We start from the raw sequence: 13710 nt of genomic DNA, 5'->3' as shown, positions 1-13710 counted from the left end.
CCCGGCCAAAAACTGCAAAAAAAAGATAAGAAACATGAGAAACATGTTTTGTTTTACTATACTTCTCAAAGCCTTTATTACAAAATAGTGTGTATGTACAACATTCATTCAACACACAATTACTAAGCTCCTTCTGTGTCCCAGGCACTGTTCTAAGTGACAGGGACACAGCAATGAAAACAAAAAAAGACTAAAATACCTTTCCTGAGTAGCTGACATTCTAATGGGGAAGTGGGAAGAATTTGCCATGTGACAAGCACTATTCTAGGTGCTTTACATCAATCTTGTCAATTACTTTTCTCTTTTACCCTTTGGCTGGTGCCAGGCATGGAGGAGGAAGAAGAGGAAGAGGAAGAAGGGGGTGCAGGGCGAGTGGAACTCCTGCAGGAAGTTGTACCCAAGGAGAAGGTCATGCCCATCCCTGAGGGCAGTGCCTTCTTCTGCCTCAGCCAGACCAACCCGTGAGTGCCCTGGGCAGCAGCGGGCAGGAGGGGCTGGTGCAGGTGGGGGTCATGGGGAAGCTAGAGCTGTGTCTCTTGGGCTCTCTTCAGTCAATCTGGGTACTGACTTAAGGCACCCCTCTCCGCAGGCTGAGGAAGGCCTGCCACACCCTCATCCACCATCATATCTTCACCAATCTTATCCTGGTGTTCATCATCCTCAGCAGTGTGTCCCTGGCTGCTGAGGACCCTATCCGGGCCCACTCCTTCCGAAACCACGTGAGCCTTTGACTGGGAGCTAGGAGCTGAGGGGTGGATACTCCCAGGGGCATTCTAATGGCACAAGCTGGGGCATGGTGGAGACATGGAGTAGAGCCCTGGGTGGGCAGAGAGGGAGGATCAGCATTGGCAATGACTGCAACGTCAGCCCTTACTGTGTGTGCAGAGGGCCAGGAGGAGACCAGCATCTGACTGAGGAGGAAGGTATGCTCAGAAAGATTAAATAGTCCAAGAGTGTCCATGTAGCTGGGTAGCTTGATGGAGGAAGAGTCCATATTTGAGCCCTAATCTTTCTGATGGCCAAGCCTTGATGATGGTGAGGAGGGGGAGAGATAGAGAGGGAGGGAGGAAAGGAAGGACATCAAAACTTACATGGAGAGGTACACACATGCATATACCTAGAATCCCCCTCGGTCATGACTCAGTGGGTCCCCTCTTTCTCACCCCAGATTCTGGGTTACTTCGATTATGCCTTCACCTCCATTTTCACTGTGGAGATTCTACTAAAGGTGACTAATAGACCCCCAACCATACCCTTAGTTGCCTCAGCACATCCCTGCAGCCCACCTCTCTGGTCCCCATCCCTTCCCCACCTCACTGTCCCTGGGTTTGAAGTCTAGCCTGATGCCCTTCTGTCCTCAGATGACAGTGTTCGGGGCCTTTCTACACCGTGGCTCCTTCTGCCGTAGCTGGTTCAATCTGTTGGATCTGCTGGTGGTCAGCGTGTCCTTAATCTCCTTTGGAATCCAGTGAGTGACCCTCCCACCCATCTACCCCATTCTTCCCACAACCAGAGCCCAACCCGGGCCACCACATGAGGACTGCACCCTCCGCAGCTCCAGCGCCATCTCAGTGGTGAAGATTCTGCGAGTACTCCGAGTACTGCGGCCCCTCCGAGCCATCAATAGGGCCAAGGGACTCAAGGTAACCCCATCCCTCCCAAACCCACAGGACACAGGCCCTGCCATGCCTCTGGGGCCAAAATCATTGATGAAACTGACCATTTGCTCTGATGCATGACCACACAGACCTGATGTGTAAACACATGTCTCTGAACACTGGCCATGTGGCCTGACCCATGTTCCTTAGAAGTGACCATATGTTCCTTACCAGGGGCCACATTTCTCTGATCCAGGTCCCTGACATATTGCCTGGCAAGCCCTTATTCCTAGTTGATGCCCACATATCCCTGATCCATATCACTGACCATACATCCCTAACCACACATCATAACCCATGACCACATGTCCCCGGCCCAAGTACCTGAGCCACATCCATGACCAGAATCCTTGCTTGGTGGCCACTGTGGCCTGAAATGTCTATTAGCCATATGCATGGGTGCCCACAGCACGTGGTGCAGTGTGTGTTTGTGGCCATCCGGACCATCGGGAACATCATGATTGTCACCACACTCCTGCAGTTCATGTTTGCCTGCATTGGTGTGCAGCTCTTCAAGGTGAGGGAAACACTAGAGCAGTGGTTCTCAACCTTCCTGATGCCACGGCCCTTTAATACAGTTCCTGTGGGTCGCGATCCACAGGTTGAGAACCACTGCACTAGAGGAAAGCCCAGGTGGGGGGCGAGGGAATGAAGAGTGAACTTGTTTGACAGATGTCCTCCCTACAGGGGAAATTCTACAGTTGCACTGATGAGGCCAAACACACCCCACAAGAATGCAAGTGAGTGCCTGAGATTCTGACCTCCATGGAACTCAGGACCACTCCCAAAGGCTGTAGAGCCCCTAGATCTCATCAAAGCTCCAAGATACACTCCCAGAACTCTCCCAAGAACTGCAAAGGCCCTCAGATCTCAACAAGACTCCAGAGGCCTCCCAATACCTTAGCCAAGACCCTTTCCACATTCCATTCCAGAACCCCAGCAATCCCCATGCCCACCTCCAAGTCCCTGGCTTCCACCCTGAGTCTGCAAAATGTAGTAGTTTAAAGTATGGGCTATGAAGTCAGACACTCCTGGCTCAAATCACTGCATGAGACTTGGGTACATTTCTTAATCTTACTGTGTCCCATTTCATTCCATTGAAAAATGGGGATGGGGTGGCGCCTGTGGAGTAAGGCACCGGCCCCATATGCCGGAAGTGGCGGGTTCAAACCCAGCCCCGGCCAAAAACCGAAAAAAAAAAAATGGGGATAAATAATGCCTACCTATCTCACAAGGTTGCTGTGAGGAGTAAATGAGTTAGTACTCGGAACACACGCTATGTACAAGCACAGTGTAAACTCACTACATGGAAGCTAGCACAGTACCTGGCATATAATTAGTGCTAATAAATGTTGACTATTATTAGTATTACTTTTTCCTGGCTGGCAATGGTGATGATGATAATATGGTGCCGACTATGTGCCAGACACTAGTCTCATTTACTGACTTCTTTAATCCTTATGACAAGCTAGGAAATAGATTCTGTTATTATCTTTATTGCATAGGGGTGGGAGAACCAAAGCACAGAGAGGATAAATATACCAGGTTACCCAGCCAGGAATTGAAGGGGCAGGATTTGAACTCAGCCTATATAGCTCCACCCCTGTGCCCTGCTGACTCCATGCTAGAGCCCCCAGGCCCCTTTCTCCAGCTTCCCACCTCCCCTCACCCACTGAGCCTGTTTGCAACATCCACAGGGGCTCCTTTCTTATCTACCCCGATGGAGATGTGTCACGACCCCTGGTCCGGGAGCGGCTCTGGGTCAACAGCGATTTCAACTTTGACAATGTCCTTTCAGCCATGATGGCCCTGTTCACTGTCTCCACCTTTGAAGGCTGGCCTGCGTGAGTGGCAGGGCTCCAGGGATGGTGGGAGACTTGACAGGGGTCACGAGGGGGTTAGGTTAGGATCTCCTGGCAGTAGGTGGGATTGTATCCTGGGCATGTGATGAAATCTTCTCAAGACTGGATAGGGTTTTCTGGAGACTGGTGGAAGGGGGGTTCCCAGAATCTGGCTGGGGGTTCTTTGGGGACTTGGGTGAGCAGTCTCCAAGAATTGAGTAGAGGTCTCTGAGGGACTAGGTGGAAGTCCAGAGAGGACTGAGTAGGATTTGGGGGGACTAAGAAAGATCTCTAAGGTGATAGAGTGGGGGACTCAGGGATTTCTAAAGAGCTGCACAGGTCTTGGGGGTACTGGTTAAAGAGCTCTAGGGGTATTGAGCAGGGGATTCAAGCTGATGGAACGAGGAATTTAAAGACCCTTTTGAAACTTATGGGGGTGTTCTGGGGAGCTGTGTGTGGGTCTCCAGGTGGTTGGAGAAGGGGATTTGGAGGTCTGTGGGAACTCGGGGAATTTCAGAGTCTTAGAAGACCTGGATGGGGATTTTCTGGAGAGCTGTAAGAAGGTCTCTGGATCTCTGAAGAAATGGGACAGGAGATTTGGGACTCTTTGAGGGCCTAGTGAGGAGCCCTTAGAGTATGTATGGAGATCCCAGGTGATTAGGTCAGGAGATATAGGGGTCTTTGGGATGCCAGGTAGGAGATTCCAGGGTGTCTGTCATAAGTGAAGTGGGGGGAGGGCTCAGAAGGACTGGAATATCCCTTCATTTGTCCCTACCTCCACCCACCACTGTCTCCCACAGGTTGCTATACAAGGCCATCGATGCAAATGCAGAGGATGAGGGCCCCATCTATAATTACCACGTGGAGATTTCAGTGTTCTTCATTGTCTACATCATCATCATCGCATTCTTCATGATGAACATATTTGTGGGCTTCGTCATCATCACCTTCCGTGCCCAGGGAGAGCAGGAGTACCAAAACTGTGAGCTGGACAAGAACCAGGTGAACTCTGATCCCCGACCCCCTCCCCATGACCACCAAATGCCCCTCCCACCCGCCGCAGGATTCCACTGCTAACTCATGCCCTGCACGGGTATACAGCGCCAGTGTGTGGAGTATGCCCTGAAGGCCCAGCCACTCCGTCGCTACATCCCCAAGAACCCACATCAGTATCGCGTATGGGCCACTGTGAACTCTGCTGCCTTTGAGTATCTCATGTTCCTGCTCATCCTGCTCAACACCGTGGCCCTAGCCATGCAGGTCTGAGTGCCCCCCCAAACACCTACCAGACACCTGACCCTCTTCTCACCACAAGATCTTTTAGGAACTATTAGGAACACTTTAAGGCTGCCAGTAACAAAACCCTCAAATGACAGAGACTTAAGCTATAAAGATATTTGCCACGTTTCTTCAAATTTTTTTTTGACAGTATGTTTTATTTTTTTTGTAATTAATTAATTTATTTTTATTGTTAAATCATAGCTGTGTACATTAGTGCAATCAAGGGGTACAATGTGCTGGTTTCATATACAATCTGAAATATTCTCATCAAACTGTTCAACGTAGCCTTCATGGCATTTTCTTAGTTACTGTATGTAGGCATTTGTATTCTGCATTTAGTAAGTTTCGCCTGTACCCATTCTAAGATGCCCTGTAGGTGTGGCCCCATCCATTAACGTTTCTTCAAATTTAATAACTGTAAATTGCATCCTAATTTCAGAGATATGAGAATGGGGAAAAAGTAGCCAGTAGCCATTGTGAGTTACCATTGATTATAAAACCCACACCAATTTGAGAGATTCTAAAATGTAAAAAGATTGCATCCTGGGAATCAGTGAAGTATGGTAATTACCCCACATAATGAAAAAGGCAGAAGTAGGCTGTTTGCTCATTGCTCATCAGGGACCCAGGCTCTGTCTGTCTTTCTGCTTCACTATTTTTAGCAAGTTGACTTTCATGCCCATGATTGTTGCTTCATAGTCACAAGATGGCTGCCACAGCTCCAGACATCAAAATCACATTCAAGGCAGGAAAAAGGAGAGACTTGCACCAGAAACCTCGCCTCATTTGAGCCTTTTATGGGAAAGCAAAATATTTTTCACAGAAGCTGCCAACCAGCAGCAGCATATGTATGTTTATGTCTCAATCTGAACTGGCCTTGCCTAGCTGTAAGAAAAGCTAGCAATCAACAATTGGATTTTCTAGTATCCATAATGGGAGGCAGACAGTGCAAGAAATTTGGCCAACCCATAGTGCTAAAACATCTCCAGACTCACCCCAGCCCAAGCCAGGGAGTATTTGGTTGGGGGTGAGAGTCTCTGCCTCAGGCTCTGTCCCCTTCTCATTCTCCCCAGCATTATGAACAGACGGCTCCCTTCAACTATGCCATGGACATCCTCAACATGGTCTTCACTGGCCTCTTCACTATTGAGATGGTGCTCAAAATCATCGCTTTCAAACCCAAGGTGCCCCCCAGCAAAGAACATTGAAGAGCTCTTAGAGGAGCAGCAACCAGGGAATCGTGTGACTAGGCTATGAGAGGGATCTGGGTGCAGGCCCATTGTGGGGTCCAAGCCAGGCCTTGCCTCTCCAAAGCCCCCTACCACTACCAGCCCTTTACCCTGGCTTGCTAATTTGGAAATGACAGAGCACTGCTTTCCTCCTGCCTGCAGCATTACTTTGCTGATGCCTGGAACACGTTTGACGCTCTGATTGTGGTGGGCAGCGTAGTGGACATTGCTGTCACTGAAGTCAATGTAAGGACTGACCTCTATGCTAACTCACTCTCCCCCTACACCCTTTCCCCCATCTCTATCCCAGGGCTCCCACTGACATCCTCCCCACTCCCAGAGACTCAATGCTCCTTATTATAGCTCTAGCTCTTCTGAGTCCCTGTTGGGCTCAGCCAAAGTTCCCCTCTACCACCTTTCTCATTCCTTTTTGCAACCTATCCACTGGCTCCATCATCTCCTAAAGTGCCTCTCCTATTATTTCTGTTATCTCTTTCATTATTTCTACATCCCCCTCCATTGGCTCCACCATCTCCACTGACTCCTGCTTTGGCTCCATCATTTCCAACTACTTCAATGGCTCCATTTTCTCCACCAACTCCATCATCTCTGACACTGGCTCTTTCATGGTTATCATCACCACTGACGATACCGTTGACTCCATCATCTCCATTGGTACTACATGGTTCTATCACCTCAACTGACAATGCTGCTGGCTCCATATTTCATCACTGGCATCTTCATTGGCTCCTCTGTCGGTTCTCTCATCTCCATCATCTCCACGACTCCACTGGCTCCATCATTTCCTCCATTGGCCCCAATGTCTCTCCTCCTTCACCTCTGTTACCCTCTCCTCTCTCTTCCTTGATCTGATGTCCCTGGTATGATGACTTTACCATCATCCCCTATATCTGCTCCATTTCTCCCCTTGTTCATTTGGGCCTGTGATCTCATTATCTCCTCTATCACCACTATCTTGGCCGTATCTCCCTCCAGAATGGTGGCCACCTTGGTGAGGTAGGCCTCAGCCTACAAGGACTCTCTGCTTCTTTTCCCACCCTCACTTTTTTCCCGAGAGTCCTTAGAAATGCCCCCTGACCACACAGGGACCTGAGTGCTGAGGGATTTGGGGGATGGGAGGAACAAGGAACGAGACAGGGAGGTGGTTGGGGAAAATGTGAACTAAGTATCCCTACTACACCCTGAACCCCAGAGCTCTGAGGACAGCTCTCGCATTTCTATTACCTTCTTTCGCCTCTTCCGAGTCATGCGGCTGGTCAAGCTTCTCAGTAAGGGTGAAGGGATCCGCACATTGCTCTGGACATTCATCAAGTCCTTCCAGGTAACTCCCCACTTCATTTGTTTGACCAAACCTTGCCTCACACTTTTCAGCCTGCCCTTTTAGTACCCCCAGAACTACATCTCCCAACATGCCATACCCATTTTCAAATTTCCATTTCCATTTTTCTCTTTTCTGTACTCTCAGTTCCTATCATGCCTCTGGCCTCACTGACCTTACTCTATTCTATTTCATTTTGTGTCCACATTTGGTAGACATGATAGTCCTGGGCAATTTGAGAATGGATTACATCTCCCAGCAGGCCCAGAGCAGGGAGAGCAATGCATTCAGGGGCTTATAGTTATCTACCTGGACCTGAGCATCTATCCTCCCTACACACCCTTATAGGCCTTGCCCTATGTGGCTCTTCTCATCGCAATGATATTCTTCATCTATGCAGTCATTGGCATGCAGGCAAGTGGGGACCCTAAAGTGCCTCCCTTAGGCACTCCAACAATGCTAGGTGGGATTGAGTAGGTATGTCCTCCCAAAGCAGGGATGGTGTATAAAGAAACAAGCCAGATGACCCTGACTCAATAGACACATCTGCAAAATGGGATCAGCAGTGACCAGCTCATAATGTCAGAGTCATGAGCATCCCTTAGGTATTAGGAGGTGTGAAATGGGTGAGAATGTGGAGGGACATGGTTCACCCCACTGAACCTCTGTGTTCCCACAGATGTTTGGCAAAGTGGCTCTTCAGGACGGCACACAGATCAACCGAAATAACAATTTCCAGACCTTTCCGCAGGCTGTGCTGCTTCTGTTCAGGTGACATCGTACCCTCTCCCCTGCTGCCTTGTTCCCCAGTCCATGGAATGAATGCTTGTGTGAAAATGGGTATGTCATACACCCTCTCTGGGCCCCAGACTGCCTGAGCTATGGAAATAACAGGACAACATGGGGATTCATTTAGCCCGAGATATTTTCTGGCTGTGATCTGTGGAGTCTGTTAGAATATTCTGGCCTCAGCCATTCATCCCCTTCTTAGGTTTCAGTGCCCCATCTGTAAAATGTAAACATGACTATCTTCAACATTTCCAAACTAGCTGTTAAAATATAGAATTGCTGTCTGTGCTAGATGTAGGCCCCTGGTGAGAAGTGGGTCACCTCCTCACTCCCACACCCTATCCCCAACTCCAGTTGCCATTACTTCATGGTTTCCCTCTAGAATACTACCCCTGTGTCACCCCCCCCCAGGTGTGCCACTGGTGAAGCATGGCAGGAGATAATGCTTGCCAGCCTTCCTGGGAATCGGTGTGACCCTGAGTCTGACTTCGGCCCAGGCGAGGAATTTACCTGTGGTAGCAATTTTGCCATCGCCTATTTTATCAGCTTCTTCATGCTCTGTGCTTTCCTGGTGAGGACTGTTTCCCACAATCACCACTACTGCCACGGGGGCTGGCTCCGAGGGGATAAGGGATGACTAAATGAGGTGGGCAGCCTAGATCTTCAGAGTGGGTGAGGGAACTGGCTTGATGACCAGATCAACCCAGAGAATCGTCACTTAGTGACCATATAAGCTTACCCCAGCCTCCCACCAACTCCCCACAGCACTGTTCTGCCCTTCTTCTAACCCTCACCCTGCTCACTGACCAACAGATCATAAATCTCTTTGTGGCTGTGATCATGGACAACTTTGATTATCTAACCAGAGACTGGTCCATCCTGGGCCCCCATCACCTTGATGAATTCAAGAGGATCTGGTCTGAATATGACCCTGGGGCCAAGTATGCCCTCTAACCCCTTACCTGGAATCCCAGTCCTCTAAGCCTCAGAACCTCTGACCCCTGCATCCTGTTACCCAGTCAGTATATTGTCTCAAGTTTTCCCCTGCACCTGTCCTCTGCCCTCTCCTACTGCCTTCTCCTACTGCCTTCCATTTCTCCCATAGACGGCTCTGGGCTGTTGGTGATGGGAGGTATTGATGCGCTTGTGGGGCTTTGAGAAAGAGATAGAAAGGGTATCCAGTGGTATCTCTCTACCTGCCTCAGGGGCCGCATCAAGCACCTGGATGTGGTTGCCCTGCTGAGACGCATCCAGCCCCCCCTGGGATTTGGGAAGCTGTGCCCACACCGAGTGGCCTGCAAGGTGTGTGCACCTGGCCACCCCTCAGGCCTCTGAGAGGGCTGTCCATCACATGGCTGGTGTGGGCAGGGACTGGCTTGGGTGGAAAGGGGTAGTTGGTCACATCCCCAAAGGTTTCTGACCCTGGGCATTCATGCCTGCATACCTGGCATTATCCCAGAGTGGGTTCCATGTTTCTGGCATTCACAGAGACTTGTGGCAATGAACATGCCCCTCAACTCAGATGGGACAGTAACATTCAACGCCACTCTTTTTGCCCTGGTCCGAACATCCCTGAAGATCAAGACAGAAGGTGTGTCAGAGGGATCAGGAGTGGGAAGGCCCTGGAGTAGGGCACAATGATCAAGTTTATAGAGTGATGGGTCCCACTTCTAGGTCTGAACCTCAAAATGGCTGACTTGGCTTCTCCAGGTCTATTTAACCCCCTGTCCAATTGGGCAGTGTGTGACTGCAGTATGAGCTTGTGAAGCTCTCTCCAACGGTGAGGGATCAGCTGTGAAGGTTCTTCCTATTGGCTCACACCCCACATCCTCCTCTGGCACAGGGAACTTGGAGCAAGCCAACCAGGAGCTGCGGGTTGTCATCAAAAAGATTTGGAAGCGGATGAAGCAGAAGCTGCTAGATGAGGTCATCCCCCCTCCAGACGGTGAGCTATTCCCGCCCCATTCCTAAGCCTGGACCTGAATGTCAAGTGTTTTCTCTCCACCAGGCATCCAGAGCTGGCCTGGATGCTGGTGGGTAGGAAGATGGGGAAGGCAGTAGCCTCCTGTGTAATTTGCCTTCTCTCTCTTGCTCCCAGAGGAGGAAGTCACCGTGGGCAAATTCTACGCCACATTTCTGATCCAGGACTATTTTCGCAAATTCCGACGGAGGAAAGAAAAAGGGCTACTAGGGAATGAGGCCCCCTCAAGCACCTCCTCTGCCCTTCAGGTCTTCAGGGTAGAGCCTTGTGTGGGTGGGTGTGTGAGGAAGCATGTAGCTGAGACTGACCTCCATCTATGCCCCTGCATGGGAAACAGGTGCATGGAAGGGTTGCCTGTTTCCCTACTTCCCCCATTTTTCCAACCCCACAGGCTGGTCTGAGGAGCCTACAGGACTTGGGTCCTGAGATCCGGCAGGCCCTCACCTGTGACACGGAGGAGGAGGAAGAAGAGGGGCGGGAGGGAGAAGAGGAAGAAGATGAGAAGGAATCAGAGAGAAACAAAGTGAGAACAACAGGTTTTTACTCCCCAGGAGCTCTTGATTGTAAGATACTCCCTCAAACCTGAGTAACTTTGGTACTGCCTCCCCAAGAAGGCCCCTCTGCACTGGAAAAATATGTTTTGGTACCTGCCATCAGCTATTAGGAGAAGGAGATCCAGATTCAGCCCCTTGAGAGTACATGGGCCTATAGGGGAGATGCACTAAATGACCAAATGACTTAGCTATAATACAGATGCAACACTCAGTCCTGTGATTCTCCACAGGCCGTGACAGACTCCCAGACCCCATCTCGCCGGGGCTCCAGGATTTCCGTGTCTTTGCCTGTTGGGGAAAGACTCCCAGATTCAGTCTCCCTTGGGCCCGGTGATGATGATGGGGGTGCTATCAATCTCAGACAGCCCAGTGTGTCCCAGGCTGGATCCCACACCCACAGGTACTGTCCAGTGTCTGGGGGAAGACTGTGAGGGAAGGCAGGGACCTAACATCAGATGGGGGTAATTCAGGAGGCATGGGAGGAGGGCCTAGAGGCCTTCCAGGGGAAATGTAGGAAGGAAGGATGTATTTCAAGGGGTCAAGTGGGAATAGAGGGCAATAAGAGATTCATAGGCAACGCCAAGGGTTAATGCAAAAGGCACATAATGCATGACTAAGATGGATTAAGTTCAAATCCCAACTCTGCTGTTTGCTAAGTGGCCTTGGGCTAGTCACTTAGTTTCTATGTGCCTCAATTTCCTTACCTAATGGAATGGGATGATAATAGTCCTTACTTCACAGGCGCAGAGAAAAGATGAAATAAGGTCACAAATGTGCTCAGCTTTTACAGGCCCCTCCCCATGCACACATGCCCTGTTCTTGTGTTGAGGCTGTCTCTCCAACAGGCTCACTTTTATTTTTTTGAAACTTTGGGTCTTTTTTTTTGAGACAGAGTCTCACTTTGTCACCCTCCATAGATTGCCATGACATCATAGCTCACAGCAACCTCCAACTCTTGGGCTCAAGTGATTCTCTTGCCTCAGCCTCACAAGTAGCTGGGACTACAGGCACCCACCACAATGATCAGCTATTTTCAGAGACAAGTCTCTCTCTTACTCAGGGTGGTCTCAAACCTGTGAGCTCAGGGAAATCCACCTGCCTTGGCCTCCTAACTTTGGGTCTTTCTAACGAGACAATCTATTAAAAGAAAGCTCATGTTCAATTTTAAATGATTAATGGTTAATTTCATGTTATATGACTTTTCCCCAATTAAAAAATTCAGAAAGCCCAGTGTTTTCGTTGGAGGTGGGGCATGGGATGAGAAGCCAGGGGCCCAGGGCCACATACTGTGGGATCTGGTCTGCCTAATGTGTCTCACTTTCCCCAGGAGAGGCTCTGGGGCTCTCATTTTCACCATCCCAGAAGAAGGAAGTTCTGAGCCCAGGGGAACCAATGGGCAAAACAAGCAAGATGAGGAAGAAGTTCCTGACCGGTACACTAGCTATGCCACACAGGATGAGCACAGGAGCTGGAGGGGGGAGGACTGATGGTGCCCCATCTCTTGGGCTCAGGACCAAGTTCACTCCTGGCCCACCCTCCCACACAGGCTGTCCTACCTAGATGAGCAGGCAGGGACCCCCCCACGCCTGGTCCTTTTGCCACCTCACAGAACCCAGAGATACACAGAAGAACACCACGCACCACGCCGCCGTCTGCTGCCCCCTACACCTGCAGGTGAGAGCGAGGATGAGCCTGAAGGTTCCCCCATAAGACAGCAGAACAGAGAGGTTGGGAGACACTGGCATTGCTCTTTGTCCCACTACCTCACCCATCTGCAGGTCAGAAGTCCTCCTTCACCATCCAGTGTCTACAGCGCCAGGGCAGTTGTGAAGACTTACCCATCCCAGGCACCTATCATCGTGGACGAAACTCAGGGTCCAGCAGGGCTCAGGTGAGGTAGGAGGGTACCAGGAACTGGAGGAGTAGGGACAGCTTAGGCTAAAATTCTCAAACACACTGCCCTTCAGAAGAAAGGGACATATCTGAACGAAAACACACAATTCTCTCTGTACTTGTGAGGTAGGTACTATTATTATCCCCAGAATACAGATAAGGAAACCAAAGCTCAGAGAGATTTACCCAAGATCATGTAGCTAGTAAGGGGCAGAGTTAACATTTAAACCCAGGTCTTCTGTGCTCTTACATAAACTCAAGTCTAGTTTACACCCTTTCAGTTTGACTCCAGATGCATATTAAGGGAAGGTGGTAGGCACAGGAGTGAGTCCTAGAACCTCACATCTCACCGATCAATCCTTGCCCCTCTGATGTTTATTCTGGCTCAGGGTTCCTGGGCAACCCCTCCTCAACGGGGTCGGCTCCTATATGCCCCACTGTTGTTGGTGGAAGAGGGTGCAGCAGGGGAGGGATATCTCGGCAAATCCAGTGGTCCACTCCGCACTTTCACCTGTCTGCATGTGCCTGGAACCCACTCAGATCCCACCCGTGGCAAGAGGGGAAGTGCTGACAGCTTGGTGGAGGCTGTGAGTTCAGAGGGATTATAGGCAAGAAGGGTGGGGGGTCAAGGGCAGGATGTGGGAGCTGGGGTCAAGAAGGAGAAGGGGTCCCCGGACTGCGTTGTACATATAGATATCCCTTTGCTGTGCCACTTCTACTCACCACTGTCCTCCCCACTCCCCAACTTTCCTGCACACCCTCATGAGCACATCATTATCCACACTGAACCCTTTGTTCCCACTGTGCCTTTGGTCAACACTAACCCCACCTATGCCCCCAGGTGCTCATCTCTGAGGGCCTGGGCCTCTTTGCCCAAGACCCATGCTTTGTGGCCCTGGCCAAGCAAGAAATTGCGGATGCATGTCGCCTGACACTGGATGAGATGGACAGTGCAGCCAGTGACCTTCTGGCACAGGGGACCAGCTCACTGTATAGCGATGAGGAGTCCATCCTCTCCCACTTCGATGAGGAGGACCTAGGAGACGAGATGGCCTGCATCCATGCCCTCTGAATTTCACCCCTCTCCCACTGCTCAATCAACTCCCTGCTTTCTCCTGCCCAGAGGGAGGGAGGCATGGACCACA

The 13710-nt window shown here is 50.4% G+C and overlaps 1 protein-coding gene across 1 annotated transcript in view; it reads left to right on the top strand.

Moving 5' to 3' along the window:
- Positions 1-13710, top strand: part of CACNA1F (calcium voltage-gated channel subunit alpha1 F) — a 26459-nt gene extending 12749 nt beyond the window's left edge. Inside the window, exons 21-48 of the mRNA XM_053579424.1 lie at positions 326-461; positions 590-719; positions 1169-1228; positions 1362-1468; positions 1556-1643; positions 2068-2175; positions 2346-2398; positions 3356-3502; positions 4300-4501; positions 4601-4759; positions 5854-5964; positions 6172-6255; positions 7223-7351; positions 7697-7762; positions 8028-8119; positions 8549-8708; positions 8951-9078; positions 9343-9439; positions 9626-9728; positions 9981-10082; positions 10236-10366; positions 10510-10641; positions 10903-11072; positions 12000-12104; positions 12219-12346; positions 12451-12563; positions 12955-13152; positions 13407-13710. Of these exons, the coding sequence (XP_053435399.1) occupies positions 326-461; positions 590-719; positions 1169-1228; positions 1362-1468; positions 1556-1643; positions 2068-2175; positions 2346-2398; positions 3356-3502; positions 4300-4501; positions 4601-4759; positions 5854-5964; positions 6172-6255; positions 7223-7351; positions 7697-7762; positions 8028-8119; positions 8549-8708; positions 8951-9078; positions 9343-9439; positions 9626-9728; positions 9981-10082; positions 10236-10366; positions 10510-10641; positions 10903-11072; positions 12000-12104; positions 12219-12346; positions 12451-12563; positions 12955-13152; positions 13407-13637 (3470 nt within the window). The 3' untranslated portion in view covers positions 13638-13710. The remainder of the gene's footprint in view (positions 1-325; positions 462-589; positions 720-1168; positions 1229-1361; positions 1469-1555; positions 1644-2067; positions 2176-2345; positions 2399-3355; positions 3503-4299; positions 4502-4600; positions 4760-5853; positions 5965-6171; positions 6256-7222; positions 7352-7696; positions 7763-8027; positions 8120-8548; positions 8709-8950; positions 9079-9342; positions 9440-9625; positions 9729-9980; positions 10083-10235; positions 10367-10509; positions 10642-10902; positions 11073-11999; positions 12105-12218; positions 12347-12450; positions 12564-12954; positions 13153-13406) is intronic.

The sequence above is a fragment of the Nycticebus coucang genome, chromosome X, assembly GCF_027406575.1.
Source record: "Nycticebus coucang isolate mNycCou1 chromosome X, mNycCou1.pri, whole genome shotgun sequence".
Taxonomy (NCBI): domain Eukaryota; kingdom Metazoa; phylum Chordata; class Mammalia; order Primates; family Lorisidae; genus Nycticebus; species Nycticebus coucang.
This window is presented reverse-complemented; position numbering and strand designations above follow the sequence as displayed.